At 43.4% G+C, this 26,609-nt stretch overlaps 1 protein-coding gene across 3 annotated transcripts in view; it reads left to right on the top strand.

Annotated features, from left to right (window-relative positions):
• The window catches only part of MYO5C (myosin VC), a 1,282,854-nt gene that overhangs the window by 510,281 nt on the left and 745,964 nt on the right, over positions 1-26,609 (top strand). For all 3 annotated transcript variants that reach the window (XM_069624842.1, XM_069624843.1, XM_069624844.1), the window contains 3 exons: positions 3,986-4,126; positions 15,666-15,791; positions 18,430-18,513. In XM_069624842.1, the coding sequence (XP_069480943.1) occupies positions 3,986-4,126; positions 15,666-15,791; positions 18,430-18,513 (351 nt within the window). The remainder of the gene's footprint in view (positions 1-3,985; positions 4,127-15,665; positions 15,792-18,429; positions 18,514-26,609) is intronic.

Raw genomic sequence — 26,609 nt, 5'->3', positions numbered from 1 at the left:
GCGGTCGCACGCTTTTTTCGCTACTTTTCCCATTTTTATTGCTTTCACTAGGGTGGATGACGGGTTGGGATGTGTCTCAGGGTAGTATTTTTAATGGTTGTGTGGGAATTCTGATTTTATAGGTGTACGGCGTGCTGTTTCCCGTTCCGGGCCCATGTTTTTACTTCCGTTTCCGTATATTTACGGTCACCGTACTTTCCGATTGCCGCTCATTACGGTGACCGCTATGATGGGTGGCAGAATTGCACCTAGGGCGCCGTACGACGGCGGTGAGGGGCGTTTTGGGGACATTTCCGCCATCGCGGACTTTGCACTTCCACCATGGCGTAGTGCTCGTGCCCGATGCGTCGGAATTAGCCGCACTTTACTCCGTCGAGCAATGGCGGAAACGCTATTTACGCTATGGCGGTCAGGTCAGTTACTTTCCGCCAGGGTCGTAATGAGGGCCGATCTTACATTATTCACAAACATTGTATGTCTCTTTAGTACATGTAAGGGTGCCCCACCATCATCTAACATTCTAGTATTGGAAGAATAGGTTAATAAATTGCAGCCTCTTTCTCAGTTCTATTGATTTCTGCCCACTTGACCCCCTTTCTGGCATTTCTGGATAGCCTCAGTGCTACATTATCCAGAGGTTTCAACGCTCACGCCATACCAAACAATTGGGGCGCCATCCTCAGGGTCAGCGGCTGATGGTCACTCTCTGCCCTTTAGAGCACTGCAAACTCCATCCTCTGGGACCAAATTTCCAAATTGACCGCAATATACTCTATAAGCAACACTCTGGAGCTAGAATGGACCATTTTTCTATTCACTGCCTACAGCGGTTTCAAAAGGTGGCTTCCTGCATCATTAACAAAAGCCAGAAATGGGCTCATAATACTTTCGTGCTTAAATATCTTCACTGGCTTCCAGTGAATGCCAGGGTTAATTTTAAGATTCTCACCCTTATTCAAAAGACCATTTTTAGTGCTGCTTGTTTGTATCTCAGGGAACACTTCAATCTTTATGCATCTGCAGGACCACTTTATTCTTTCATTAGGCTACAAATCTTTCAGAAGCTATTTTGCGGTTCTTGGATCCAGACTCTGGAATAATCTCACCATGTGCATTTGAGAAATTCCTGATCTTTTACTCTATAGGCAAAAGTTCAAATCAATTCTGTTTGAAAAGGCGTTCTAACCACCTGTGACTGTTGGAGCACTGGAGTTTTCCTGGTAAGCCATGATTGCTGAGTAACCAATACTGGTAATGGCGCTGTGTAACCCTTGAAGTAAGAATTTGTTATTTTCTTTAATTATTTGTTTTGGTTTTACATTAGAAAACCTTTACAAAAAAAGAGAACAGTATAAAGGTAATAACATGTATATGTATAGATTTAAAGAGAAAGAAAGAAAAAAAGAAAGAAAGTACAATAAGGGGAATCAAATAAATTACACAATATAGTAAGAATATTCTATTAAAACATTGCAGTCAATTACAAACAAAAACACACAAACATTTCCATTAATGGCCTCTCGTAGAATCTAAGCGTTACACCGCCTTGAAGTAAGAATAGAAATGTTGAATAAGACCATAGACACTGGGGGGGAGGTCCCAAAGAAGACTTTGGTCATGGAAGAGCAAAACATGGTGAGTTGAACTAGCTGAGTTAATTCTTCTAAGAAACACTTGAACCAGCTCATGGGACTGTTGGCCATATGGATAATCAACAACAGTTTGTGTAGAAGGATTTTGATAATACACAGTATCAAATCCTGCAGTGAGATCAAATATGGACAATAACACCTCATTGCCTTCATCTTCCGCCGCTGTCAAAACACTATCCCAGAACCCAATTAAGACAATTTGTATGCCATGTTTTGTGTGAATATCCAGCTGGAGTGGAGAGAGGCACTTGTTGGAATCAAGGAATCCCCTAGTAGCTGGTACACAACCCCCTTCTCCAAAAGTTAAGAAACAATAGGAAAGTTAGTAATGGGTCTAAAATTGGAGAGAATGACAGGGTCCAATTATAATTGTTTTGGTATAAACGCTGGTAAAATAATGTGTTTTTTTGAGGGAGGAACAAAAAGCTAAACATATCAAAAAAGGAAGGACGCTGGGAGAAGAGCCTGCCAGGGAATGAGCCAATACTTTAATTGGTAGGTTTAGGTTTAAGGTTTAGCATGTGAACAGTCTCAGGGTCCAATAGCTGCTGGATTGAAGAAAGGTGAGATTTGTGATTCTGTTAGGTTGGGGCAGATCCAGTGATATCAGACGTTTAGCATCCTTGTCTCAGTCTAGTTTGTTCTGAAAAAAGAGACTGCCATTGTCACAAAGTTGAGAGGGGGCAATGGATGAGCAACCCGATTTAGGTTTGGAAAGGGAGATACAATGACTGACAAGAGTGTGGCAGTAGTCTACAGTTTTTAGGCTCACATTCTCTTTTTTCCAGGCTTTTCATTTTTCTATGCCTATGTGGCCAGCCAGTCATTTATGTACTTAGGTATGATATGGCATTTATAACGCGCCTATACACAAATGTTTCAAGGCGTAACGAGGCAAGGGAGAGGGAACAGGGGGAAGACAGAGACAACGATACTACTAGGCCAGGTGACATTGAGATTGCGCAAGTTTAGGGGAGGGGGAAAGAGAAAAAGTGCTGGGGGGAAAGGGAGGGGCAGTGAGGTACATAGTATAACAGTAAATGAATAAAGACAATAAATAAAAGTGTGGCCAGCTGGTGGCGGTACCTAAGATAACAGTAAAAGTAATAAAGACAATAAATAAAAGTGTGGCCGGCTGGTGGCAAGTGCAAGGGTAATTGCAGACATGAGAAGAAGAAAGAAAGAGGTCAGCCAAGCCAGGACCTGATCAGTGATACCCAGGTTATCACGGAAACGGTTGAGCAGAATGGCATGGTTGACCGTGTCAAAGGCAGAAGAGAGATCAAGTAAGATGAGGACACAACAGTGTCCACAACAGTGTGAAAGATACATTCTAAAATGTGGGTTATAATTTTGGATGATGTTTAACGTAGTGCTGCATGAGCTCACATAAAATTGGTTAATGAATCATAACATTTGATGAATATTCTATTAAAGTTGAATAACATATTATATAGAAAGAAAGAAAACTACCAACAGCCGTCACTTGTTAAGAGCCGTCACTTGTGTACTGCTCCAGGTGTCGTCCAGCATGAGGAAGTGTGTGGGCTGGAATTCATTTGAGGTGCAACCATCCACTTCCATTCTCTGGAACAAGCTCCTATCAAGATCGGTGGAGGAACACTGACCTAAAGCTAGCTATTTTCGCTCCGTCTCGCAGCCAGAATACAGTTGTATTTCATTGGTCAGTCTCCAGGACCATTGCCTTGGCAGATGTAGAGCTATTCAAAAGTATAAATGCAAGCTGCCATGACATAATATAGCCATTTGGGACAGAGTCTAGATTTGTGGGAGGCATTCTAAGCCTCAAGGGTCGGTTTCAGAGTGAACTGAGGCTTTAATACGCATGCAGTATTCCAATAATAATTGCAGCAATATCATGGCCTATAAGGGCAATGCCAAGGTACGTTGCGAACATTCCATGACGTTTGAGGGCAATATAATGACTCGACTTCATGATCACATCTTGTAATTAATTTTTCACAGCTCAAGGGACAATTTGTCCGGTGGTGGTTGGAGATCATTTATGGCTTATACGATTCACCATTCACTTAATTAAAACTAATTCATAGCTCTTATGGGGCATCTCTCTAAGGTATTCCTTTTTACTTTTGTATTATGTAAAGTAAAAATGTCATTCTTTCATTTCACTCATCGCTTGCTGAAGGACTGCAATGGAATGGGGCTGTATTGTTTATAAGTGGCAGAAAGGTCTTGTAATTAATGCTAATTAAAAGTCGTTTTATGGCATGTGTGCATTTCTCTGTCTTGCAATTATGTTTGAATTTCTATTTCTATGAGAAAGTAATGATTTATACTTCAATTCCGATCAGCATGTCTTCAAACTGGAGCAAGAAGAATATATGAAAGAAGATATCCCATGGACGCTCATCGATTTCTATGACAACCAACCCGTCATTGATCTGATTGAAGCCAAAATGGGAATCCTACAACTGCTTGATGAGGAGTGCTTGGTTAGTTTCTACATTGATTAATATATAAATATAAAAGTCAAAAGCTGTGTTAGGGTTTCTGGCAAAGCGTTGTTCCTTATACAATTCCACACTGTTTCACCAATCTGCACCACATTTTGCATAGTTACCTGTTAGGACCCTCCGGACATTACTGGCTATATGACATTTGGACACCCCACCTCGTTTTCTGGATTTCAGCAAAATTCAAAATGTGCTTGTTGGTTTGTGGCTTGGCGAAACATTGTTCCTTATAGGTTTATGGTCTTTCCAACAAAAGTTTTGTGCATCGAAACCTATCTATCGAAAATATTTGCATCAAATGCATTTTTTGTATTATTTTTTTAGGGTCCCCCATCCACCCATTTTTTACCCTTAAAAACCCACCCTAACGAAAATTACCCCTTTATCCTACACATATATGCATTCGATGCCTATGTTTTCGATGGATATGTTTCGATGGAAAAGGTTATGTTGGAAACCTTTTTGATGGAAACACTAGATACCTTCCTTATACAATTCCACACCGTTTCACCACTCTGTGCCACATTTTGCAGCTACCTGTTAGGAACCTCCGGACATTACTGGCTATGTGACATTTGGATGCTCCACCTCTTTTGCCGTATTTCAGCACCTTCAGACATGGACTGTTGCCTGAAATCAGCGAAACATCAATGTGTTCGTAGAAGGACCAGTCCTTATGCGATGAACAAAACTTGAGGCCCTATGGGACCACAAAAACCATGTTTCAAGGCCCTAGGATGTATGGTTTATGAGATATTTGTACCACAATGCACCACAAAGAAATGGAGCCCCGCTAGGGTGAGGCGACAGGTGGGGAGAGAGCGCAGATGGTCCCAGTATGCAGCAGCACACCAACTTTCATCTCCCCCCAAAGTCTGCTTCGGGGTATGTTAGCCAGCCAGACACACCCATTCTCAGTGCAGTGTACATCAGGCTGAAAAGCACGTCAAGCTATAAGCAAATCGGAACCACGACCTACAGGATCATTGATGTTTAACAATTGATGAGATAGTGTTATCTTGTCTGTCTACAGAAAACCAGGCAGAGAACGGGTACTTTTGCTAGTGTTGTATAAACATAAAAAGCACAAATCTCATCCCAATATATAGGTCTGTAAATAGCAGTAGTATTAGGAGGGGTAGATGCTACAGGAGTAATTGTTTGTTTGTCAGGTATCAGTAGGAACATGCATTCAAATTAATTAACCTAGAAATGAGCACGCCACAAAATTGAATCGGAGAGTCGAGCCCATGGTGCCAGGCTCTGAGGGACAAACCACAAGCTGAGACGGCAAAATAAATTGAAGGTATACAGGGCTAGTGCAACAACAAGGCAACTCCAAGAGCTGCATAGGGCACCATCAGTACAGGTGTACCGGGGGCACGTTCTGGCCACAAAAGTCAAGTGTGACCCCTTTGTAAGGGAGAGGTTGCACTAAAATGTCACTTTGCCTCGGAAAACATTGCACCAGGTCTGTAAATCAGAAGTGGATTAATAAAAGATCTGGCAGTAATTTTCTTTATAAATAAAGTGTAATCTCTCTTTGACCATTGATCATCTTTGGGAGTTGTTGTTAAGCCAGGATTTATCTGGATACTAGGCATTTTTGCTTTCTGACTGAAATGCGGCCTACCTTTCCTGGAAGTCTAATGCTTCCCCTCAAAGAGGCACACAGAGGGAAACAAAAGAGCTCACAGGAAGTGCCTGGTATACAGGGAAAACCCTAAGAAGAGAAACCTTGCCTACACCAGGTTCAGGAGAAGCAGGGCTTCAGATATGATCTGGTTTGACAGGAAATTAGACAATAATAAACAGCAGATAACCTGGAGGAGCTATGCGAGTCTAGTAAGGTTTGCTGCCCGACTCACCGGTGCTGGCAGCTAAAACTAGGGCAGTCACTTCTGGAAGGGGAAGCTGTGGTTCAATTTTTCAAATTTCCATTTGTATAACTTGCATGCACATTAAAACTCAAGTAATTTAATTATGGTCGCAGAAAAATATACATGAGGGCTCCTTCGTGGTGTTAAAATCATTCATGCAACATCACTTTTATTATTATTTTTTTTCAAAGTTATTTTTTATTGAAATCTCGGACCACATAAAGTATAACTCAATGAAGACCAATTATCTAACATCATAACTAATTAACATTCATGTGCCGGAACTTCATTTTTTCTGATTAACAATACATCTGTTGCTCTTATACTCTTTATCAACTTCCTATTAAACAGGTCAGAAAAAGTTAACTAGAACTGGGATTGCAATCAATTCAGAAGCAACAAAGGGGAAAGAAGAAAAGAAAGAGAAAGAGAAAAGAAAAAAAAAACTTCATTAAATCCTTGGTACTTTTGTCTAAGTCACACATTGCACGCAGTCCAGAATCATTGTCATGGATTCAACAGGTACTTCACAAGTCTCGTTTGAAAGAACATGTGTTCTTTTTCTGTTACATAGTCTAGGAATGGCCCTCACGTGCCCATGAATTTAAGGAGCTTCCTTTCAATCATAGCTGTCAGTTTTTCCATTGCAAGTAGTTCCCAAACCTTCATCCACCAGTATGCAATATGTGGACCCTCCACATTTTTCCAAAATCGGGCTTGCGTGAGCCGAGCAACCATAAGTAGTTGAGAGATTAGTTTGGCTCTGGGGCCCGAAAATGGGTAAGTACCATCCTCAGGGACGTCACCCAACAACAGTATTTGTGGGTCCATTGGAAGCAATGTATCACAGATCTCCTTGATTTTTGATCGTATCTCCAACCAGAATGATTGTATAGTCAGGCAATGCAACCACATGTGTCCCGGGTCGCCTCTCTCGCCACATCCATGCCAACACGTGTCTGGAATATCTGGGTTCATTGCATGAAGTTTATGTGGAGATAGGTACCAGCGGTAGCATAGTTTGAGAGCACCGTCCCTAACTGCCATGCATTGTGAGGTCTTATGGGCCCTACTCCATATCTTCTGCCAAGAGTCTTGACGAATCGTAATCCCCAGTTCCCTTGCTAACATGTAGGGTAATTTGTCCTCTAGCGGGGCGTTTTCCAGGAGGCGGTAACAAGTAGCTATTCTATGGGTCCGTTGGCACTCCATAACTGTCATTTCTATCCCTGTAGGGGGATTATTAGCTGCTCGTTTTACACTTGAGTGTGTGACCCAATGGCGCAGTTGCAGATATCTGAACCTCTGTTTCGGGGAGCCCAAACTTCATCTTGCATTGTTCAAACGTCAAGGGTGTGTTGTTATCATAGAGATCTCGTAATCCTAGGGGTTTCCCTTCTGACCAGAGATAAGCATTAGGTTGGAGGCCTGGAGTGAAGGTTGGATTCTGGGTGATAGGAGAGAGTGGGCCCAAACCGGTCGAGAAGCCTCGTTGTGCACAGGCTTTATCCCAGCAGCAAAGGGTATTTATTGTGGTTGGAAGAAGTGAGGTTTGGTGAGTACGTGCTTCTTTTGGGAGGAAAGGCAGGAAGTTCAGGGGAACAGAAGACACTGCTTGTTCAATATCATACCACTTAGGTAAAGCCTCTCTTGGGCCCGACCAACCCAGCATCATTGCTACCTGAGCCGCTCTGAAGTATCTCGGGATAGAAGGGATTCCTAGGTCCCCAAATGCTTTCCCCCTCGTAAGAAGTCTGCGCGGGAGCCTCGGTTGTTTCCCTTGCCATATAAACCTGCCAATTTCTTTTTGCAGTTCAAGGAGATCTCGTTCCGGGATTGCTATTGGGAGGGCATGAAATGTGTATAGGGGCTTCGGGAGCAGAGACATTTTGACTGCACTAATACGACCAAGCCATGATATCTCCTTTGTTGCCCATATGTGCAAAGAGTCACTGGCTTCTTTTAAGAGATTAGGAATGTTGGCCTTTAGCAGGCCCTCGTAGGTTGGAGATAAGTGCAATGTTATTAAAGTGGCCTGAGATTCCGACAACCACATTCCCATTGATTTTTCTGAATTTATTGTGAACCCAGAGACCACAGCAAATTGGGCCAATGAGTTCATGAGGATAGATAGGGAGCTATGGGTGTCTCTAAGGAAGCAGAGCACATCGTCCGCGTACAAGACAACTTTTTGACATTTCCCTTTGAGCTCGAATCCCTGGATCCCTGGGTGAAGGCGAATGTGTTGGGCTAGAGACTCCATCGCCAATGCAAAAACCAACGACGACAGAGGGCATCCCTTTCTGGTGCCCCTGCGTAGGGGTATTTGAGAAGACCACTGCGAGTTGACTTGCACGCAAGTCGATGGAGTCCGAAAGTTTGACAAAATTAGCCTAGAGAATTTAGGGCCGAAGCCAAAGTCTTTTAAAACTAGGTCTAGGTATTCCCAGGACATACTGTCAAATGCCCTATGGGCGTCTAAGGAAAGAAAGGCTGTCTGGGATTGATGAGGCTGAGGATTATCAGGTCTATAGCTCGATGGATTTTATCATACGCCGAACGGCCTTGAATAAATCCAGTGTGGTCTTGGTCTACAATGAGGGGCAGGACCTCCCCTAAGCGGCCAGCGATAATTTTGCTACATATCTTCGCATCTGAGTTAAGAAAGTTAAGAAGAGCTATAGGCCGATAGGATGCGTATTCTGTTGGCTCTTTTCCTGGTTTCAGGATTAGGGTAGTGGCCGATTCTGCCATTGTCTGTGTGACAGTTCCTTCTTCCCACAGGTAGTTAATGTTAGTTTTGTGAGGTGGGGTGTAAGTTCAGCTCTGAAGATTTTATAAAACTTATTGGTAAACCCATCAGGACCCGGGGCTTTGCCAATTGGAAGGGCTTTGATCGTATTTTCAACTTCTTGGGCAGTTATAGGGTTCTCTAATGAGGCGCCTAAGGCTTGTGGGATTTGGGATGACTCGTGCATCTGTTATACATATTTTGGCGGTTTGTGAATCCCCAGCGTGGGGAACTGCTTGCTCTTTAAAGAAGTTTTCCACAATGCGAAGTTTGCCCTCCCCAGAGGAAACAGGTCTGCCCAAGCGTTCACGCAGGGAATCTATCCTATTCCGTTTTGCTTGCTTTTTAAGTTTCGCTGCCAGCAGTCTATTAGCTTGGTTCCCTTTTGTATAAAAGTATTGTTTTACCCGCAACATATAGTGTGCCGCTCTCGATGTATGGTGTGCCTTTAGTGTCTTCTGTGCTATGCGAAAGTCCCTCAAGGAGCGGCGCAAGCTTTTCTCTTTATGTATTACTTCAAATTTACAGACCTCTCCCTCTAGTTGGGACTGCAAGACCTTCCTGGCACTCCCCCTCTGTGCAGCATGTTCTTTCAGGTGACCTCTGAAAACAGCCTTTGCAGCATCCCACATTACCCCACAGCTTGTATTCCCAGTGTCATTCTCCTGAAAAGATGAATGGTTTCAGCTATGTGGGCGCGGATTGCCCCATCCTCCAATAGGAGGTCATTTAATCGCCAAGGTGGTCTCTGAAGGTGGTCTCTGGGGAGGGGTTTCTTGGGGAGGAGTTAGTGTTAGGCGTGATCTGAGAGAGCTTCTGGGAGAATTCCGGTCTCTGTCGCCCATGGGATAAGGGTGTCAGAGGGAAGAAACATATCTAGTCTGGAGAACCCTTTATGAACTGGTGAAAAGTATGTATAGTCTCGTTCCTCCAGATGTAAGAACCACCGCTCTTTGATGAGGGAATGTTCTCGCACCAACATAGTAAGGGCCAAGACATTTTTCTTGTCGTTTGCCATTGGGGGAAGTGTCTTATCGATAAAGGGGTTGACCACTGCATTAAAGTCCCCACCCAGAATTATCCCGCCCTCCGCATGTTGCGCTAGAATGTCTGAGAGTGAAGCAAAAAATAGGTCTTGTTTAGCATTTGGGGCGTATAACGAGATTAGAGTCATTTTCCGCCCCCACAATATTGCTACTATCAGAAGGAATCTCCCCTCTCTGTCTCGTATTATCTTCAATATTTTTAGGGGGATGCCCTTACGCACCAGGATGGCGACCCCGCGTTTCTTCGTGCCACTAGAGGCAAAGAATTTTGTTGGGTAGAGCTTACTGTTAAGGCGAAACTCGTCGGCAGGTTGAAGATGGGTTCCTTGGAGAAATAGAAACACAGAATCAAGTGTCGCTAGTCTATGGAGAAATGCATTACATTTTAGGGGGGAGTTCAATCCTTGTACGTTAAGGGTGGTAAATTTAAACTCTGGGGTCGCGATTCCGGAATCACTCGGCCTCCCATGATGTGCTAATTAACATCTTTTTCTCCCCGACTGGGGTCTCCCGTCCTCCAACAAACGACCTGGGGGGGTCGCATGAGGGCAAATGGCACCTCCCACCCCGGGGGCCAGAGACTCGACAATGACCTGAGAGTGACCAAAGATATTTAGGACCATAATAAAGACATGTTGGCAGAATGACCAACAGCAACCAAGTAGAAACAAAACCTATAATAAACATAAAGACAAAAACATGAGAGGCTTTTAGTAGCCTCAATTCCGTTTTCAACATTAACAAACCATCAGCAACCGTGGGCGCAGTCCGACTTGGGCGCCCCAATGAGATATCTTGTACAACCTTTGCACTCCGTGAAATCTCCTTGTGGACAATATGCCCCATGCCGAAGCATTTCAGTAGGTGAGCCCACTGACAGTTCCGAGTTCTGTGAGATTGGCATTGTGGGTCCCACTCCAGGCAAGCGTTGCGTGGAGTGGGACCAAGGCAGATCTGGCAATTTCATGTCAACATAAATTTCCTAGAGGCCCCGATTCCGCTCATGCCACGGGGGTCAATTTGTATTGTCTATCCTCTTCCAACGATTTCCGACAATTATATGTTTCTCCCGAGGATGGCCTTTGAATTGCTTGGTGGAGCTCTAGTGCGTTTCTACAAGCGCAATTTCCCATGCCAGACTCCGGAACTTCAGTCTGTCGCGTCGCTCGGGGCATAATCCATAAGATTTAAAGAGTGCATTTCCCTTTTAGCTGGCTTTACCACTGTTCAGCAGGGTGCTGATTTGTTCTTGGTAGACGTTCGGTGGGTGGTGAGTGTCTGTGCCATCCGCGGCTTCCATTCCCTGGTGGGGGGGACCTCCTACTCGCCGCCAACCCTTCGGCCTTCTTTTCTTGTCTATTGGTGTGGGTTTAAGATCATAGTCTACCCCTGTTTGGGAGTCCCGGTCTGGTGTGATTTCAGTGCCTCTCTGTCATTAGATCCTTTGCCTCTGCTTCTGAAGAGATTGTATAGTGTTGGTTGTGAAAATCAAAGATCAGCTTACAAGGGACTCCCCAGTGGTAACGGACCTTCCGGGCCTGTAGCCATGAGGTCACCCTCTGTAATCGGCGGTGACTCGCGAGGGTGCATGGGGATGGATCCTGGAACAGCTGTATGGACACTGCGCAGAATTGTATTGCTTCCGATTTCCTGGCAACTGCCATGATTTATTCTTTCTGGTGGAAGAAGTGGACCCGGGTGAGGACATCCGGGAGGAGGTTTCTTCTCTGCTGGACCGATGAGAATACGCGGTGCGTCCTATCTAAGATTAGTGTCTCAGAGGAGGGAAGGCTCAATAGACTCTGGAACAGATCACTTCCATAGTTGGCCAGCTCCTTGTCTGGAACCTGCCGGGGAATCCCTCAAAGGCGCACGTTGTTCCTCCTTGACCTATTTTCAAGGTCTGCCTGTTTTCCCCAGATGTCTTCTAGGTGTTCGATCGTCCGCACCTGTTCCATGAGCACCTCAGTATCGTGTGTTTGCTCTGTTTGCTCGCATGTTATATTTTCTAGGTCATTAACTCTAGCTTCAAGTCCTCCCAAATGGGTAGCTAACTCGGACAGTGATCTAGCCAATGAGTCTTTTGAAGTTTTTATTTCGGTTTTGATTTCATGAGTAATCTCATGTTTAAAAGATTTTAGCAGCTCTTCAAAATCATTTTTGGAAAATGCCATGTCCGGGAAAGGCCCTATAGCGGGAGTTGAGTGGATGTCCACTGTCACTGTATGGCTCTGGAGAGTAGGTGCCGCCTGGGGTGTTAGGAAGGCTTTAATGTCCTGTGCTTTCTTCTTCCCTATTGCTTTAGGCATCGCCAACGGAGCAGATACTGGGTAGTGATAATTCAAGGATAAATTGGATGCCCTTGTGGTATTGGGGGACTGGTGCAATTAGACAGCAGTTACATGAAACTATGTAGGGTAGCCAGAGGAACCTATCAGATCCCGATCACACCGAGGGTGCAAAGTCAAAGCGAGCTGGCAGAAGTGGAATTTAGGGTCGCTGGAATAGGGTTCCAAGAGCTATTCACTGACCCAGAACTAGTCTCCCAAGATGCAGCTGTTGGGTCGCGATAGGAAGAGCCTCTGAGAAGAGAATAAGGGCAAAGTCTACCCCAGACAGGCAACAGGACCGTGCATTAGCTTGGATCAGTTCATTCAGATTCAGGGGAGACAGGACCACAATCTCCCTCTGCTCACCTCCTCTTCTTAGGCCAGGTTTTCCCCTGGCATGTCGCTTATTGGATGGGCTTCATTCCCCGCAGAGCCGCTATCGGGTGGAGCTTGGTCTGCGGCGTCCCCCGCGTTCTAAGGAGGCGGAGCGTCACAATCCTCTGCACCGGAGTGGGGACACCTCTGTTTCTGGGCTCTGGCGGCACCCTCAGACCGGGCTATGAGCCCCAGGCAAGTGAGCGCCCGCGGTGTAGGGCCCCTCCTCCAGCCCGGGCAGGCAGCGCACTACCACGTCCCCAGGGCCGCCAGCCGGCCCCACCGAGCAGTCCCTGTCTCTCGCATCGCGGGCTCCCGCTCTCACCTTCTCGCAGCTCGGAGGCACCACAATTTCAGCTCCACTCCTCCATGCAAGCGGCTCCAACACACCGTGCCCCGGCCGTCACATCAGGCTGTTTGAGGATACCGAATAAATGGTGTGCACTGCCATCTTGCAAGAAATGGTCCAAGGGAGCCGGGCAGATTTCCGCCGATTTCCCCATCAATTCCGCTCCGTTTTCCCTGGGAGTTGTGATCTGGGGATCCACCTTAGAGTCGGCTACCAGTCCTAATGTGCTTCAAACATAAGGTTGCTGAATGCTAATATTGCGTTATTCGGGACACCCTTTGGCAGAGCTCACAACAGGCACAGCTTCATTGCGCGCTGCCTAGCCACGCCCATCACTTTTATTTTTAAATCAGATTAATATCGTTAATACTAGTTTATGACCACAATGATTTCTGTGCTTTTACACTATGTACACAGGACTGCGAGCCTATACAATTGTTTTAACATTTCCATTCAGAATTTAGAGGCTGACTGTATACCTCGCCTAAGTTTATACCAGGTCGCTATTTTCTACCAATAGAATAGGTGCTGCAAAGGTTTTCTCATACGCACAAGTGTTTACACTTTTTGTTTTAGCTCTCCCAGGTCATTTGTACTTGGGTTTGCAGGCCGAGTGGGAGCTGGAAGGACATATATATGTTCTGGGGTCCCCTTTTCCCGGTTTGCCTCCTAGACCACCTGTTTTTTCTCCAGCATGAGAATTTTCTGCTGGTGGAAAACAGATGAATGCCTATGGAATCAAACCTGCTTTTAGAACCTGCTGGGAGCGCGCGTCTCCCGCAGCAGTCCTTTGTGTGTGCTGTCTGCTTGCGTGGATAGTAAGCGACTTATGCACTTTGAAAAGAACAGGGCAGGAGGCAAGGCGAAGACTGCATGGCGGGGACGCAAAAGCTCTAATCTCCTTCATGTAATTTTCTGATAAAATGACCAACTACTTGATACAGGGATTAGTAGCATACGGTCTGGTACTACACATCTAGTACTTTGCCCTTCTTGGCACACCTTGGCCTTAAATTCTCTATACTATCCTCACTTGATCTATATGCTCTACTACACAATACCGCCAGCATATAATGGATGCTACAACTAGTTTTCTAAGGTGTATCTCCTACCTGCACAAGAGCCAAATTGACTTTCTTTCCTCATTATCTGCTAATTCACATCTATATTGAACCCCACGGTATTTCATACCCAATGCATAGTCTAGAGAGACTTATAGCATTGTACTGAAGTTAGGAATGTCCCTTCTTACTCCCCCTCTCCCCACTCACCTCATGTTTCCCCGATACATACATCTTTACACCTCTAATCCTGGGAGCAGACAATTCTGTCAGCTGACTTGGCAAATCCAATTCTCTTCCCTGATACAGGGTAGTTTGATTACAAACTGTCCTTCTGAAAGGGTCTCTTCACTCACCCTTCATTTCCCTCTTCAAACATGGCCACCTTCATTTTCCTTCTACCCTCACTGCATTGTACCCTTACTGCATTCATCCCCCGTCTCTTCATTTCCCCTCTATTCCATGCACATCCACACCTTTATTCCTGTGACTTTACTGGTGCCACATTCCTATTAGCTACGTCCGTTGTCCTCTTTGGGTGGCTATGTAGGCTGGCAGGGTGCCATTGTGCATTAGCACATCGGCAGCAGATGATAGTTAGGCCAGCATCATAGGTCATCTGCACGCTGAGGGTGTGCGCATCGTGTGATTCCTGTAGACCTGCTCCTGTGCCTGGGGTGGCCCCAGTTAGAGCTGTCTACAGTTATTGTGAATGAAATGAGGAAGTTGAGCAATGTTCTATAAGCATCCTTTTATGGCATCAATGGCTTCTGTGGTGGTGGGAAGGGCACGTCAACAGAGGGCGGGTAATACCTGGCTAATGGCTGTGATATGCTATTCTGCATGCTCAGAGAGTGCTGGAATATGCCAGTGGCAAGGAAATGTACAACTAAAACCAACCTCCATAGATACTCTATGGCTGCACCTATGCCACTTTGACTTTAACAGTCCCCTGAATGAGCAGTACTTTGAAGATGGTGTTCTTATTCAGCTGATAGAATTTCAATATTTATCTGTAGAATGTCAGTATTTGGCTGTCTGCAAGTCTGCAAGTGAGGATATTACTCTGTGGATGTGTGTGTGGCTGCCTCTTTCTCCGACTTCCCATAATGCCCTTTGTTGCTATATGACATATCTTCTTGCATCAAAAACTATATAGAAGTTTCAAATGTGAACTTATGGGGCTCCATCTTGCAGCATGGTGGTGTTCGTTTGCTGCGACGATTGGGTGGAGCTTTTTAAAGCTTTGGGGGCTGATTTGAGGAACCAGTGTGCTTTTTGTTTGCACCTGCCAATCATTACTGTCTTATAAAACTTTGGTCCCATTTTTGGTGGTATCTGGGCTCCGAAATATGCAATATTTTCCAGATGCATTAATTCTGGTTGTTCACATCCGGGATTTATCAGATGCAGTATCTGGCAATTACTGCATGTGTTAAATATTGCATATCCATATTCGGTATTTTCTTGTGCGGACATCACCTCTAAATTATGCAGAGCGGAAAAACATGCGCTATTTGAACATACTGCATGTTTTACTGTTATCGCCAAACTCTAAACATAGTATCAAAATGTAATTTCTCTCAAATATTTAGCATTTCAGAGCTATGTTTAACTCATCCACTGTGTACGTTCTGTACTAATGAATGAAAGGTGCCATTGAAATATGTTGTTTTTGTTATGTAGTTGCCACAGGGGACGGATGATAATTGGCTTCAAAAGCTCTACAATAACTACATTGAAAAGAACCCGCTTTTCGAGAAACCAAGAATGTCGAACCGAGCTTTCATCATCCAGCACTTTGCTGATAAGGTACTATGCAGCTCAGCCCCAGTTTCAAATGCGTTCTGAGATGTGTAAGAACAAGTGGAGGAGAACTGGCGCACAATTGATGTTGTCCTGGAAACATTAGATACATATCATGTTTCCAGGACAACAATTGTCTGCAACCAGCTTCATCATATGTCTCTGCATACTGTATGTGCAGATTTTTTTGGCTATCTAAATTCTAATATTAATACATTGATTCGTATACAAAAAAGAAAATTACATGAAAACAATTATTCTTTGGTAAAGTAAGTCTTCATGCATTAGCTTTATGAAAGCAGATATTTTAATTGAAAAGTGAAAACAAAAATGTACAGCTATAGTTAAAATAAGACTATGATTGACCTGATACACTTCCACAACAATAACCAGCCTAAGTAAAAGAACCCCTGCAGCCAGCACTCATCGGCCCTGGAAACAAAAGGCAAGTAAGTAGGCCAATAATGGCCCAGATTGTTTTGTGTGAAACAGGAAAAATGACACATAATTTTTTAATCAATCAAATGGTGCACAAAACACCAGCAATTAAAACAAATATTCATGAAACTATTTGGTGCCTTAAAGTGCCTTGCTGCTTTAATTCCTATTTCCTACTCCTCTATCAGGCAAAGACCAAGCCACTTAGCAATGTTATTTCTTTCCTGCAATTTGTAACTTGCTATAAATTCACAGGACTCTGTCATGTCAAACTATTGAATTGATATTAATCTGATAGACCCAGTCTCCTACAGTGAAGGATATTTCTTTTTAAAGAGTACCCTCGGCCAAGGTTATGGAGACGTATTCTCCTTGAGTAATTATAAATAAAATCCACTTGTGATCTGGCGTGAATGGCAGCTTTGGTGTTTTGAGCCTAGCTGAGTCCTTATACTGCTGACAAAAAATAGAAATTTGAAAACCTGGCTGTCTTGGCTTGGTTCTGCGTATTATGGCTATCATTGTGGCAGTTTTCCTGCATCTCATCAGCTGTTAATACTCACTCTGGAGTTTATTCCACAAATGGAAAAGCTATTTCTCTGCTTAAATTACTCTGCATCCATCTTCCTCCTCACAGTGCTTACTCTGTGATTCCAAGACTGTGATGAGGAAGACCAGGACTCAGTATAATGAAGATTACCGGTCAGTAATCAGGACACTAACCTTTAGGTAAGCTTCCCAAGTGATTTATAACAAGTGGGTAATTGGTTGTTTGCTGGCTCCTTATGGGGAAGTAAATTACCCCATTCTCTACCCAGACTATTTAATTGGCGCATTTTGAGGATACATATCAAAGGCGTGCTGGTGTATGTGTGTATGTGTGTTCAAAATGCAAACTTTGTTTTTTTTAATAAACTACAGTTGTCACACCCCAGTGACCAGGTAAGGATAACAGACAGGGAGCGGCATCTAACAAGACCAACGTCTGCCATCATTCTGTGGAGGTTTTTGTTGCGTACTTTGGCATCCCCTGCCGGTTCTGCTCCAGCTAACAGAAAACCTCTGCCTGATCTGCTGTAGAATGGAAGTCTGATTAGAAAAGAAAACTCTTGCAATAGAACCCGGGGAAAGGCAGGAGGCTGCAACTATGTGCTGTGGCGAGGGTGTCTTTGCTGACATTCCACCACCTGCCGAGAGCCAGGCCCATCTGGACAAAGCCAGAGTCCTTAGTTCCCTGATATACAGGCACTGCAACAGAGTAGAATGGGACTTGGACATTCAAATCCTTTTATTCTGCAACAAGCTAAACAGAGCACAACACAAACAAACATCAGTGCTCACCCGGCTCTCTTTATGTGACCAGATCTCACCATGGTCAGAGGGAACAAGAATGCAACCTCAATGGCCATATGTTTGTCTCTCTCCTATTATATTTGTTTGTATGTAGTGCAGATTATGCAAAAGCGGAATCCGTGTGCTGTACAAGTACTGTTGCATGTGTACAGAAATCTTTGTAGGAATGGAGAGTATACATAATCCTAAAGGGAGGAAATGAGAATACGAAATAACATTAATTACATCCATTTAGCATTATTGGCCTATTCACTAAGCCAACCATTATGACAGGAGAAGCGTTTAGGAAATCATTTAAAAATGGTTGGTAGACAGAAGCAACCACGGTCAGGTCATGCGTGCCCACCTTGAATCTACATAAGCTCAGCTGCAAATTGTATTCTTCCTGATGAATGCAGCCTGCCAGGGATACAATCTTATGTCCACACAGACAAAGCAGTTGAATACTGGGCATGATGTCCTTCAGAAACCCAGGCAATTGAACGCACCAGTTGCTGTATGACTAGTCGAGTCATACAGCATTCAACTGCCTAATGTACCAATGCACCAAATGTGACAATAGGTGGGACCACGAGACCAGGGGAAAAGGATGTAGAACATGTCAGTGTTTGGGGTTACTAGAACACTGGAGGAGTCCAGTATTAAAACCCCTGCCCTCCAGAGGCCAGATGCCGGCAATGCATTGATTCTCAATGGAAATTGGGATGTATGTTTTAATCTTTTTGTGCCTCAATGCCAATAGTAAATCCATGTATTAGTATGGCAGCAAACAATAGTGTGGAAATAATGATGGTGGAGCTGCATTCTCCTTGGCAGCAGCATGATTAATGATGCAAGTCATTTCTTTGCACAGGTGGAATATAGGTGTGATGGGTTTCTGGAGAAGAACAGAGACATGCTTTATGAAGTGCTGATTGACATTCTTAAAAACAGTAAGGTTTGTACATTTATATTTACTGATTATCAATCTTAAAGTTTTATTTATAAAATACACGTGTTAGATTGTTCATGAAGGGTACAATACATTAATTAAGTGCACATGTTTACAGTTGTGCCTTTTCAGTTAATCACAAACATTATGGCAAGCCCCAGTACATTTAGGTTGTGGTGCAAAACTACAAACAACACTAAGTGCTCCAGTAAAGGCAAGCTATCCTTTGAACCCCTCCAGCCCGTTTGCTGCTCATGACCCCCATTATCCAATTTAAATCTCAAGTTTTAAGTTTATTATGCAAACACTTTTGGATTTTTAAACTTGATCAAATTCTCCCAGTTTAAGTCTTGATTTTTACGGGGTCCACCTAACAAAAGATTGACCTCTGAAGTTCTTTTGGGAAAAAGGATGTCTTGATGTGTTATTTCTAGTGCAAAGGTCGACTGTGCACTAAAAATAACATGAACATCCTTTGAATTAATGTCACTTTAAGAACAGTTTAAGAATACATGTTTTAAGCACAAGCGTTTAGCTTTTTGCAGTACCCAGAATAAGTGCAGATGTTTCTTTCAAAGAAGAAAATAGGGTAGAAGGAAAAAAAGGAAGGAGACAAAATAATTTAGAATGCATTCTAGGAACTCCTCTCCACCTAATTACCATAGAGTAATATTTCGTAAAAATCAATGTATAAAACAAAGAGTGAGGATAATAACATAGGATCATCTAGCAGTAATAACGGCTGTTACCACCTATATTTTCTTTATTTTTTTTTATTTTTGTAAAGTTCAACATGTGACCCTTTCAAAAGAAAAGAACAATCAATAACAACCTGTAAAAATCACACATTTTTAAAATCACAAATATCTTAAAAAGCTCTATATAAGTTAGCTTACATAAATACTAACTCTAACAATAATGAAGAAAAATAAGTTATTAGAAAAAGAGAGAAAAGAAAGAGAAGAGATCACAAACTTAGATCAAGAGAGGTAAGAACAGTTAAAGTTAGGACCCCCAACATATTTTGAGCATCTTTTTTAATAAGAATATATCTATTTTGGCGCATCCAATTTTTGTATTGTAGTTTGAGACCTTTACGCACCAGCAAGTTATGGGGTTACTCACCGGTATTCATTTACGTAGTTTAGAGTGTAGTTCTCTTTTTTGAACTTTAATTATTGGATCAAAACAAGGTCTCCTTTTAATGTACTGTTTAGTAGGGTTAGGTATTTTATCACAAAACTTCTCATCTTCTATTTGGAAGGCTGGGTTCCAAGGTAGGAGTCAATGGCCCTCATCATGAGGTTGCCGGTAGGCCTCCGGTGCGAACGACAGCCTACCAGCAACCTCGGTTTACCGTTTCTGCCACCCAATATCGCAGTATTATGCGCAGTGGAGGATCAGTAAGTTCCCATTCCCTTGGAGTCCAATAGGACTCCAAGGGAATGGGAACACTGAAGCACCGGCGCCGTTAGTAACAGTGTTGGTGCTTCAGTGAAAAATCTGCCGGCAGGGGCTTGAGCTACCGGCAGGTCAGGCCTGCCGGTAGTTCACTGCCCCTATCGACACACTTGTAGTTTGCTGGTCCGGAAAAGGTGTCAGTAACATTGTTACCGGCACCTTATTTCCGGACGAGCAAACCTATAATGAGGGGCAATATCTATTTTGATAAGCATATACTCCATTTCCGTTTTAAATGAGTTGCCAGTAAACCTTTTCCAAGAGAGTCTATTTCCACCGTTGTTTATAAGCAAATCTGGCCATACCAAAATACCTGCTCTTGATCTAAAGATAGATCCCAGGTTATTGTCAAGGGTAAGTGGTGTAATAAGGAATATCTGGCCCTCACACTTACAAAATATTTGGCAACAACAATGTCAGTAATTGAACTTCTAATAGATTCACAGTCTCTCTTAGTATCCTGGGTGAGATCCCCTTCCCCAGGTTTAAAGTTAGTTAATTCCATTGATCAACAACAAAAAGATACAATGAAATCCGTGTTAACATAAAGTTTCAGTTCAGTTCCTGGCTCCATCACAGTGTCAAAAGAAAACTCAGTAAACCAATGTTTCTCCAATAGAAATGTTTCTCCTCTTCCTTGCACAATGATTTTTCCACTTCGGTAAGGATGTTCCAGGTCAAGATGCTTTACCACAATTTATAAATGTCAAAGAAGAACTACAGTTCCTTGTCAGAGTAATAAAACACAATGTGCCTTATTATGATCCTGGCGGTGACGGTATGAACGGTGCCGGTAAAACACCGGCACCGTTCATACCGTCCCACTGCATTACAAGTTCTGCTTGCGGGTTCCTGACAGCCTGCCAGGTCTTACCTGGCAGGCTGTGTGGCACCCGCAAGCATAACTCGTAATTGCGCTGGCACTGTTGTCAACGAATGGGCAATTACCGGGCCATTCATCTCGTAATGGGTAGTTATTGCCCAATCGCGGGAGGCGGTGCCAGTAGCGAGCATGGCGGTAGCCGTGCCTGCCATACAGGCACGGTTACCGCCATGCACGTAATGAGGCCCAATGTCTGGTAAGGTTAAATAATCACAGCTTTTGGCAATACTTCTTAAGCTTCTTTATAATTATATAAGTCACAGTTTATATCTTCGTCAGGATGACTTCACAACACTTCTGCTTAAAATTCACCATGTGAGTATACTCGCCTGCCCCATAGTGTTCCACATTCAACTGTGCTCCTGAAGCGTTAAATCTACTGACAACACAATGTATTTCCACAACTTTAGCAATGTGTATCTTTGTGTTTTTTAACAACTTCTCAGCAAAGACAAGATTCACTATAGTGCACTTCAACACCTTCAATTAAGCAAGGCACTCTACTTCTGACCATTCGCTTTCAGAAGGGCATCCTCGTTGCCACTCTTGTCTTTCTGCAACAACAACAACCAACATGCCTTTAAGGATATCATTCTACCTTTCCTCTTCTTGGCTTTGGTATTGTGAGTTCTAACAACTTTCATAGAATAGTCCCAATCAACAAGCTTCCCTTTTCGCAACTTTGCATTGGTCATTTTGCTTCATGCCAACCAGATTAGTTTAACCATAAACCTAGTTATCAGTTTCTTTTGGCTTTAGGCAATGCTTGTACACCTTTGGTTTAGGGTCATGTGTATATCCTTTTTGGTTTAGGACAATACTTGCATTACTCTTTGACTTGGCAAAGGTTTGATTCACTCTTGGCTTGGCCAACACTTGTTTTACTCGGCTTGGGTAGTGCTTGCTCTCCATAACTCAGGAAAGTTAATGTTCAGTCACTTAACTTCAATGTAACTTTGTGCTTCAACTGCTTTTTAGTTGATTCTTAGGTTCACTTTCACCCTATAATCACGTATAGGCACACAAGACCCTTCTTTCATCTGTTTTTAAAGGTGCAAGTGTTTAATTAACATGTTTCAAGACTTTTTACTCTTAAGCAAGTTAAGGGAATAAAGTCCACTCATACGCGAGTGCTGCTTTTCATTGTTCCCATTGTCCAGCAATCAACGGTTGCGTTAATATAGCTTTCACTCCTATGCAAGTGATTCTACTGGATACTGGCTACAGTTGCCTGCTGTCAAGGCAGGCTTGCTGGAATCCGTAGGAGCCGATGCTGATCCCACAGACCCTCACTAGAAGTTCCCTATATTTACAGCTGAGTTCAGAACCCCAAGGAATGGAAAGGGTTAGTGGATAACCCAACACACGAGATGCAGCAGACTCCCAATCTTCTGGCCTGTCTCTGGTATCTGTTGCAGAACAAATACACCAGGTTACATAAGTTCAATGTAGAACAAGTGTACTTAGCATAATATCTGTAGCTAAGAAATGTATTACCTGTTCTGCCTCTGCTGCTAGCTTAGAGGCGTAGTATAGATTACGGAATACTTTCTAAAATGACTGACCTTGATGTACTCAGTTAAGAATAGTTGAGGTAAACAAGAGTTCTTTTACTAGACTCTTCCAGGATCTATACTGAGTAATTACTTTCTGCATAAACAGTTGAACTGTGGAGTTTATGTCTTCATATGAAATACAATTGTAGACTGAAAACCAAGTCTTTTCCATGAACTTGCAATTGTAGGCTGAAAACAAGGTCTTTCCCATGAACGTGTGCTATTGTAGCAGAAAACAATGCCAGTCATTACAAGTTCGGTGGTAGCCTTGCCGGTAAAACCGGCAGGCTGCCGCCAAACTTGCATTTTATTCTGACCTCTGGCAATGGGGACATTCAGGGCCATTACAACCTTGGCGGGCCCTGTTTGTCCTCATTGCCAGGGGCTGGAATCCATTACTCCCCATTCCCATTCAGCCCGTAGGGCTGAATGGGAATGGGGAGGTCGGATTCACCGGCACCATTCAAAATGGTGCTGGTACATCCGACATGCTGTGCTCGCAGGTGGTGCTCTGCCCGCCAGGTCTGACCTGGCAGGCAGAAAGGCACCCGGGAGCACACAACTCATAGTTTGCCGGTCCGGGAACAACAGTACCGGAAAGCTTACTGTTAAACTTGGAATGAGGACCAATGAACTTACAACAATTAATTAGTAATTTATTTTACTTTAAAGTGTCTTTGCGTTTCCATTGAACACTGCAGTGCTGCGAGCATAAAGGAAGTCTCTTAATTGAAACTTCCCCTATGAGGTGCGTAGTCCTCTTTTTATTTCCTTGAATTCCTCTAACTAGAATTTGACACGCGAGCGTTGGAGTTAAGCGAACTCGCCGAAATGTTGCTGCTTAATGTTTACAAGCCGATGTCACGTCTATTCCGGTACCGCCGCACACTTTGATGTTACACCGCGCCTTATACATGTACAATCGGAAGATTGAGGGGAATAATTTAACAACCTCGATATTTGTCACCCTTAAACAACTAGCGAGAGCTACTTAACTTAGGAACCTTGTTGCCTTTATGCTGAACCTTAAGGACGGGACGACACACACCATTGGGTTCAAATACCCACAACCTTTTGGAAATAGCACTTGACTACTAGGACCATTTTCTTGTACAATACAAAAATTATTTTATTAAGACAATGTATTTTTTAAAAAATATATTAAATCATCCTCAATAAAAAAAAAACTATTTGCAGACTACAAGCTGCCTACAATTCATATTACAATTTAATAAAACACGTAAAGTACAAAAAGTGCTTTCTTACAAACCGTACACCATTCATTCACTTACTGACTCATACATAATTCACCAACCATTGAGATCCATACACTCGTCAAATACAACACTACACAAAGCTCTCAAAATTCTGAGTTGCTCTCTTCCAACCCTTAATGTCCTGATTAGGCAAATCCTTGCTACTCGAGGTTCTGATTAACTTAATAACCTATTCATCAATGTTGCCTTATTATGTGACAACAACCTTGCCCAACATGTTTCGTTCTACAACATTAATTTAGACAAATATTAGAACTTATTCAGGGGAGAAAAAAAATTCAACCTGCAGGTTTTCTTTGTCTTTCACTCGTTGTGGTAATAATGTTCATCCGTGACCCTATAAGGAACAGCATAAAAAACAGCCATAAATCTTGCTGTTGCTAATTTACACAACTAACCAACAAGAGAGCAACGAGTCTCTTGTGGTAGGCTTACCGTGGTAGCTTTAATAAATAATGCTGTCCATGGCGTAGTAGGCGCGTCTTCCAAGTAAGACAGCCCTCTGCGGTAGCAAACGCCACATGCAGTCGGTGGCCACTCGGTCACAACTCTGCAAAAGCGAATAGATTTACATAGGTAAAACACCTAAATGGAGTTTCACTCATCTAGTGCATACCAAATACCAACATATTACTTCTTGCTTGACTCATGGTCAGACTTTACAACCAGCCGGAGTGTAATATTTCGCCAAGACACAGCAACATTGCCCATCTTCACTTTGTCATAACGTGGCACCCAGGTGAATAATAACTTACTCGAGATATGTGCAAAAACCACACCTTCAAGACTGTGTGACCACCTAGTTCACCTAGTACGGTGCCCGTAACCACAGCATCAACACTTTATTAACGTGATTACTCACTCATGGGATCTGTAATATCAGCTCCCGAAGGATTTGCTAGAATGCGTGCCTTCGTTGGAGTTGCGCTGCCCTTCAGGTCCTCGACGCCAGTACTCAGTACTCCATCATACCATTTGTCATCCTGGATTGCTGCCTTTGAATTACTGGGGAAAACAATGGAACTCCATTTAGAGACCCAGTCCGGCGTAACTTGACAACCAACCACCTTTCTCCGAGTACCTAACGCCCTCCGTGCTTGAAACAAAACGTTCTCGTAGTTCCCCGTCCCTGCATAGCCTCAAACGGAAAACAGCGCACTGCCTCTCAAGACTGTTAACCCCCTGGCGCACTTACTTCAAAAAGGTACCGTATCAGGCTTCTCTGCTGCCGACGTCCTGTATGTCACACGTCGGTTACCTGATTTGAAAACCTCCGCCTCCATACTAACCTTAAATAGGTTGGCAGAGTGACGCGGCTACCATAACTCACTCTAATTGGGTGACTGTAAGTTTCTTATCAGATGGAAAACACCCGTAATACTTAAGGTAAGCGACAACACGCATCGGTGCACTCGCGGACTCAGATGTCAATTCATAACGCATCTCAACCCAACTGGTAATTCTCATGGTATCCACCGCGGAAAACGCGGGAAGACACTGCATTATGTTTACTGCTACCGCTGGTCATGCCATATGCATTTAAAACCTGGTGAACACCACCAGTAAAGTAGTGGGGGAGGGACGTGATATTGTTCTTTGTTTGCTTGTCACCCTGGCCACGCGGTATCCTTCTGCATTAGAGGATTACGAAAGAGGGAGCAGAGGGGGGGGGGGAGAAAGAAAGATGAACAGGGAAGGCCAAGGAAGGAAGTGTACTAGAACACGTTACACCGAACGTTGTTCCTAATGACCCCCATGGTCTTAGAATTCCTTTCAACTGGCACTATTCCAGTCGACAGCTTCATTCAGGTTGGTTACAGCTGTTTGGCATAAAAAGGTAAGCCATTGCTCTTTCGCTTGTAACCTCTTAGTTGTTTCTATACCATTATGGCTTTGAATATGGAGTAGTACTGACCATTTTAGATCATTACCCCTGCGGTCCATCATCATGAAGTGGTTGATCATCGGGGCCGTAGTGACCTTGTTCTTGATACAGCTCCTATGCTCTGAAATACGGACTTTAATCTGACGTGTGGTCATCCCTATATAGAGTTTCCCACACGGACACCAAATAGCATAGATCACATTTCTGGTATTACAATTGGTGAAGGTTGTTTGAGACCAAGGTTTGGCCAGACCTAAATCTACTTGTGTAGTACGACTTGTCAAAGGACAGTTGACACACTGGCCACAAGGGGCATGTCCTACAGTTTTTGATAACCCCCATAATTCTGTAACACTTTTTTGTTTGGCAGTTCCTCTCATGATGTCATTCTTAGTAAGTAGATCTTTAAGGTTGGGACCTCTTTTAAAAGCACAAAGCGGTACGTCTAGGAGACAATCGCCCCCCTCCAGAACGTGCCAATTTTTCTTAATGATCTTAATGATTTGATTCGTTTGTGGGGTGAAAGTACTAAAGAATACTATGCCTTCCTTGTCTTTAATTCTGTCGTTATATTCTAGCAACCCTTCCCGGTTATTATTTTTGGATCTTTTAAGTGCCCGACGCACTATCTTAGTAGGGTATTTTCTTGCGACTAGTTTTGAACTCAGGGTATCTGCTTGTAACAGAAAAATGTCCTTTGTTGAGCTATTAAGTTTTAGATGCAGGAACTGGCCAAACGGGAGATTCTCCCTTGTATGGTGTGGGTGAAAACTGTCAAACTCTAAAAGAGAGTTGCGATCGGTTGGTTTATGGTATGGTCTGACCTGGAGAATGTTTAGACTGACGTCTACCCAAATAGTAATGTCCAGATAGGTGATCTCTAAATTGCTATAAGTAGAAGTGAATTTAAGATAAGGATTTTGACAATTAATCCATAACATAAATTCATTGAACTGTCCAGTGGAGCCATCCCACACAATCAGAATGTCATCTATATAACGGCGCCACAATCCCAACTTAGACAAGTAAGGGTTAGTGGA

This window comes from Ambystoma mexicanum, chromosome 11, assembly GCF_040938575.1.
Source record: "Ambystoma mexicanum isolate Mex_15411 chromosome 11, UKY_AmexF1_1, whole genome shotgun sequence".
Lineage (NCBI taxonomy): Eukaryota > Metazoa > Chordata > Amphibia > Caudata > Ambystomatidae > Ambystoma > Ambystoma mexicanum.
The sequence above is the reverse complement of the archived record's forward strand: the minus strand, read 5'-3'. Positions and strand labels throughout refer to the sequence as shown.